The sequence below is a fragment of the Idiotropiscis lumnitzeri genome, chromosome 1 (genome assembly GCF_059441095.1).
Source record: "Idiotropiscis lumnitzeri isolate Australia: NSW breed Sydney's pygmy pipehorse chromosome 1, RoL_Ilum_1.0, whole genome shotgun sequence".
Taxonomy (NCBI): domain Eukaryota; kingdom Metazoa; phylum Chordata; class Actinopteri; order Syngnathiformes; family Syngnathidae; genus Idiotropiscis; species Idiotropiscis lumnitzeri.
Window position 1 is genome coordinate 6,817,830 of NC_142391.1, and position 6,000 is coordinate 6,823,829.

Below are 6,000 nucleotides of genomic sequence, written 5' to 3' on the forward strand. Positions count from 1 at the left end.
GAGGGCACATGCACACACGCGTGTGAGTCGACAACACCAGCATGTGTAGCAGGTGCTGAGAGTGATGTGGACCCTGCTGGCTTTGCGACTGTTATCTATTGTGTCAGCTCTGAATTCCACCTAAACACACACGTGTTCTGTTTTTAGCGTTCCAGGTGGGTGGTGGGGGCGGCTGAGGCCTCGGTGTCGGCCCGCATTACGAGCTGCCAACGGCGTGGCAGTGGGGGTTCACGTTCCTTCTGCACGGCACCGGAAAGGGAGGGACTTGCACGTCGGATGAAAAGGTGACTCTTGTATTGATATTTGATCTGTGTTATTCCGGGTTGAGACACACCACAATTTGGGGAATAATAATAATACAGCTTACCTGACGCTGGAATTGACTCGAGGACCCCGTGAAACTTTTTAATGAGAGACGGGAGGAAGGTTCGCTCCATTTTAGCCCTGAAAGAAGACAACAAAAAAGAACAAAGAAAAGCGAATGAGAGGCAAAATTTTTGGTTGCGAGCCCGCGCAAAAGGGAATCTGATTAACTGCTCGGCTGCGTCGGCATCCATCTTGTCGAATTTCTTCTTGATGAGATTCCAGAACTTCTGCAGCTTAGGAACTTTCTTTAGCTCGTGTTGGAGTCGGGACTGGAGAAAAAGCGACAAAAATAAATTCAGCCTTTTGGTGATTTACGCCTCCAAAATTCAAACTATTTTGATTTCACCTCCAAATTTATGGACAAAATACCACACAAGTCAAACAACTTCAAAATTGGATCCGAAATATTCCTTTTGTATCGTGATATAATCAATTAATCAATTGTTTCGGTGAGGCCAAATCGATATCTTTTTAAGCAGTTTCTGGCGTCAAAGCAGCTCTCTGCGGATGTACACAGTTTACCATGTTGACATGAGGGTGAACAAGAGGAAACAGGCCAGCATGGAAAAACAAGCAAACAGCACACCAAAAGGCATTATAGGCAGATATGCCAACCAGTACTAAATGATATCACAGATCACTTCACTTATTGCTAAATAAATACATAGTGTCGACAATCTTACTGGTATTAGGCACATCCACATAGGCAGAGAGATGAGCTGCTGCACCTGCTCTCTGATCAAGTCTACTTCCTGGGACAAAAAAAGAGACAAAGAGAGAGAGAGTTAACAATGTATTATATATAATGCTGCAATGATTTTATCTTTTTGGTAATTCAGCGCATTAACAAAATTCTAGCACTAAAATATTCAAAGGGTGTTACAGTATCACATCAATAGTGAGTATGCAACTGTAGCACATTTTCAAATGAGACCTCTGCAGTGCTTCAATGCAGCACTGGACAATACACAGTCACCAAAATGATGTCACAGCACAATACTGCCACCTTGTGGACGAAATAATGCACTGACTAGTTGTTGTGTGATGTTCCTGGCAGCGAACCTTTTTTCTCAATAAAATGTCTTGATGTAATAACCATGCAAATGTTGATTATAAGATAATAAAAGCATTCTTTTTTTAATGAGTTGCAAGGCTATTTTCCAGGAATTTTCCTGCAAAATGTCAATTGGAAGACAAGATGTAGAATTTTTATAATTACTGTATTCAAAATGTATTGTATTTGATTGTTCAAAATGGGTAAGTGTACATTAATGAACATTTTTATAGTTACAAAAAGTGTAAATACACTACTACTCAGTTATAAATATATATTTTTTATATATTTTTTTTTTAAATATATATTTGTTTTTCGTAAGCAGACATCCTCGCCCACATGCAAGGGCCCGTTGTATTTTTTTTTTCACTTCACTTGAGCTGAACATTACTCATATTTGATTTTTTTTCAGTTTTGGACATAAAATGATAAAAATATTTGGAGCACAAAGAATAAGGGAACATTTTGGATTGGATCGAAAAATAAACAAATGTTCAACTGATAGAACAAAAATTCAAAAACATTAGAAAATAATACAGGAGAGTTAAAAAGACAAAAATTAATAATTAAATAAAGAATGGGGAAAAAGTCTTTCAGAAATGCGGGGAACAAAACTAAACTTACACTAGAATGTAACAATCTTTTTTGTATTCTGCACACAAAATGTGAAAAAAAAGTAAAACATTTTTTTTTGATTATCAATATTTGAGAATAATCATTACATATGCTGCCCCACCCCCAGTAATTAATATATCAGATGGTACATACAAGACTATTGAAGCAGTGGTCAAGAAACTCCAGCAGCACCGTTTGCTCCTTCAGGGAGAGGCCGCCTTCGTCGCCTGCTAGCAGCGCTTCCATAACACATTTGAAGAAGAAAGAAAAATGGCCAGGCTCCTTTTTGAAAACCTGATAAAGTGAGAGAATTGTTGACGGTGAATAAAGCTGGTGAGTGTAGTATGTCAAATAGTACTGGTAATTATTACCTCCCAGGCGGGCACATTTTCCCTGAACTTCTCATTGACAATGCAGCAAATCGACATGAGGAAGGCGTTGCTGGACACTTCTGGAGTGTAGTTGACCCAAAGATAGTTCTCCAGGTATTGACTACAATGAGATTACAATTATATATTTAGATTCAGTCACATTGTTTTGTTTTTAATAAAATGAGGTGTCAAAGACAGCACCTGAACTCCAGCAACATAATTTTTCTGATGGCAAATCTGAAAATGAATTGACAAAAGAAACATATTAGCTGCAAAAAGTGGAACAGATTGATTCCCCAAATGTCACTTGTAAAATTACTAACTTGGACATGAGAATCTCTTTTTCATAAATATCTTCCATCACCTACACAAAAAGAAGGCAATCTTTTTAATTAACTCACCGGATTTATGATTAACATCAAACTGACAGGAATGAACAAAAACTCACCTTTGGGTCAAATGGCAATTTGTTTTTTGCATGAGGGGCCCAATATTTGTTGGCCAACTGGAACAACACAACAAACAAAACAAATCAAAGCAATCAATTAAAATGTAATAGATGTAGGATTTGTTTTTATCTTAATGTATAAAATTCTGCCCAAAACTGGAATAAAACATGTAGAAATACCACAAAGAATCTATTAGCCGAGGGAACAATTTTAAGGAATTTGTTTGAAAACCCTATAATATTTCTTCAGCGTGTTTTCTTAGCATTAGTAAACATCTAAGCCTGAGCCTACAACATACTTTATATACAGCATGCAACATTGTCGTGACGGTGTTTTTTTTTTTTTTGGCGTGAGTGACATAAACGTTATTAAGACTAACCAGCAAAAAAATCTTTCACAGGTAGGATCAACAAAATTAAGTGTAAGCATGACTTTATTTTTTTTAATCCTCTCCATAACTAAGTGAATAAGTAGGCCAAAATATATGTAAATAACACATTTTTAGCATACTGCAGATGACAATACAAATCCATTCAAATTCAGTATAATGGGGAAAAATACATGTCGAAAAAACATTTTGTTTAAACTCTACTAAATTTTGTGTCAGGAAAGGACTGAAGATTTTCTTTTGAGAGATGTTAACCTTAAGGAACAAAAATTAAGACATAACTTAACTGTAACTTATTATTCTGACAACAGAGAACAATTTAGGGATTTTTTAAAGCACAATTTCATTCTTTAAATGTGTGCGTTTTTGTTACATTACACATTAATGATAACCATGCATGAACTGTACCTGTGTGACATATTCTGCATTAATCTGCGACACAGATGGCGCCGCAACCTTTTTAGCTGGCGTTTCCTTCTCCGTGGTGGCTGTCGCCAGCATCTTTGCGTCGTAAACTGGCAGAGAAATAGATCATATCGACGTGACATGCAGAAAACAAAACAAACACGTGAATGAATGAATGAATGTAAAGAGCAAAGCTATGGTGTCAAAGTTCCTAACTAAGGAAAAAAATAATATAAATAACATACTTCTACGATTAAACGTAGTCCAAAAAAATATCAAGACAACATTAGATGGCTGATAACTTTCCGGATTGAGACGACAGCACAAGTAAGACTTTAGCTAAGCTAAAGTTAACACATATTTCTCGTTATTTTTATCGAGTCTATATTATCTTCTGACTGTTATATGGACATTAAAAAATGAAATTTCAACAGTATAACAGACCTTTTCTAACTTTATTTTTTCAGGATGGATGAGAAGCAACCTTATGTCCACTTGGCTCACGCATGTACACAACAAAAAACGCGCAGAACGCGACACACTTCCGGGTTAAAGTCCGTCCAAAAATATAAACCGAAAGAAAACGAAAACAATCAACACTAGTTCCTACTGTTTAGAATAAGTTTTTATTAAAACAAAATATTGTACAGTAAATTCATACATAACCGTCGCTTGGAATAAAAAAAGTAAAAATATTAAGACGAAATTATAATAGTAGCGTGTCAGTTGTAATAATATTAATGGGTTGAAATCGGTCCCATGGCAAGCAACACCAACTAAGAATGAGGCTGTTTTCATTTGTTTTTCATGTGTAAAACATCAAACGAAGAACTACATTAGAAGTAAATAATAATAATACAAAATACGAAATATTTAATAATTTTTGTTACTAAATAGTAGTGCATTTGACAGTGGGAGTTTTTCCATGTTGTCACTGAAAGGCACTGATACGGAGCCCCTTAGGGGACATCAGGTTAGCTGCGTTTCTCTGATTTTAAGTGCGATGTGCTAAATCAGGTGTGGGCAAACTACGGCCCGGGGGCCACATACGGCCCGTTACATTTTTTAATCCGGCCCGCCGAACTTGAAAAAAATTAATGAATAAACCTTGTTAATGTTTTATTTTCTAAACACTGTGAAACGTGTTTTTTTTTCTCCGATGGGGTGAGGTTACCAAAACACTCCATCTGTCGGCTCCTGGTCCGGCCCCTCTGTCAAATTTTAGAACCCATTGTGGCCCTCGAATCAAAGAGTTTGTCCACCCCTGTGCTAAATGATCCCAAGACGGGGACGATAACAATAGTTTTGCTGGTGCACTCAGTGTGATGACCTGTCAAATAGAAGACAATGAATCATTTTAAAAGAAATTAACGTGATATTTTTGAACGCGCAAAGCTGAAGATTTACATTGCGGTCAGCTGTTTTAAAAACAATGCTGCATTTGACTTGAAATCAATTGAAATAAATATACATTACATTTTAGTGGCTGAACAGCGAGCACATCCACCTCACGGTTCAGAGGTCACAAGTTCAAATCTGTGACAAGGCCTTGCAAAGTTGAGTCCATGTGTTCGGTTTGTGCCTGTTTCGCTGCATGGGTTTTCTCCTGGTTCTCTGGTTTTGTTCCCAGATTCCAAAAACATCCAGCTAATTGTAAACTGAAAGCTGAGTCTATTATTATTATTAGTAGTAGTAGTATTAATAATAATAATAATAATAATAATAATAATAATAATAAAAGCACATTACAACGGTAAACCACACTGAGGTTTTTTTTTTTACAGAAAAAAGTACAGCTCTTTGTGCATTGCTCATTTTAGGCAACAGAGGGAGGCACACACCATCCAATGGCCCCATTTAGGGGCTTCATGAGTCAACATTTAGCAATTGTTTGACTTTGAAAATAAATCAATCACACGCACACGCACACGCGCACTTACACACTCAAAAAGCAGCCATTCTAAAACAGAAAGTACTCAAACATAAAAACAAACAAACCAAAGGATGTCAGGAGGCGTCTCTCGCCATGAGGTCACTCCCAAAACTCACTTTACTGTATGTAGCTATGGAGAACGAGAATCTCCTACGCACACACATTTATACACAAACGCACACACTTCAGCCTGGTTGGCCTGGAGGAAGCAGCACACAGTTAAGTCCATGTGCAAGGCCAAAATGACAAGGGCCGCAGGCTGGTTGGTGCTAGGCGGTACAAAGGACAACAACGTTGGTCACAAAAAAAAAAAAAAAACACTTTTGTATGTGGAGCGGTTGCAGCTTGGCAGACAACGGGCGCATGAGAAAAGCAAATGTCAGCCTGTCTTTAGTCATTTTGCAAGCCGGGACACAAAG

At 37.3% G+C, this 6,000-nt stretch overlaps 1 protein-coding gene across 2 annotated transcripts in view; it reads right to left on the reverse strand.

The window, feature by feature from the left end:
- The window catches only part of aqr (aquarius intron-binding spliceosomal factor), a 55,195-nt gene extending 50,986 nt beyond the window's left edge, over positions 1–4,209 (reverse strand). For both annotated transcript variants that reach the window (XM_088313876.1, XM_088313867.1), the window contains exons 1-10: positions 4,093–4,209; positions 3,652–3,758; positions 2,855–2,911; positions 2,730–2,770; positions 2,608–2,643; positions 2,407–2,527; positions 2,189–2,329; positions 1,050–1,118; positions 535–635; positions 368–444 (exon numbers count right to left, since the gene is read on the reverse strand). In XM_088313876.1, coding sequence (XP_088170002.1) covers positions 368–444; positions 535–635; positions 1,050–1,118; positions 2,189–2,329; positions 2,407–2,527; positions 2,608–2,643; positions 2,730–2,770; positions 2,855–2,911; positions 3,652–3,744 — 736 coding nt within the window. In that variant the 5' untranslated portion in view covers positions 3,745–3,758; positions 4,093–4,209. The remainder of the gene's footprint in view (positions 1–367; positions 445–534; positions 636–1,049; positions 1,119–2,188; positions 2,330–2,406; positions 2,528–2,607; positions 2,644–2,729; positions 2,771–2,854; positions 2,912–3,651; positions 3,759–4,092) is intronic.
- Between the last annotated feature and the right edge of the window lie 1,791 nt (positions 4,210–6,000).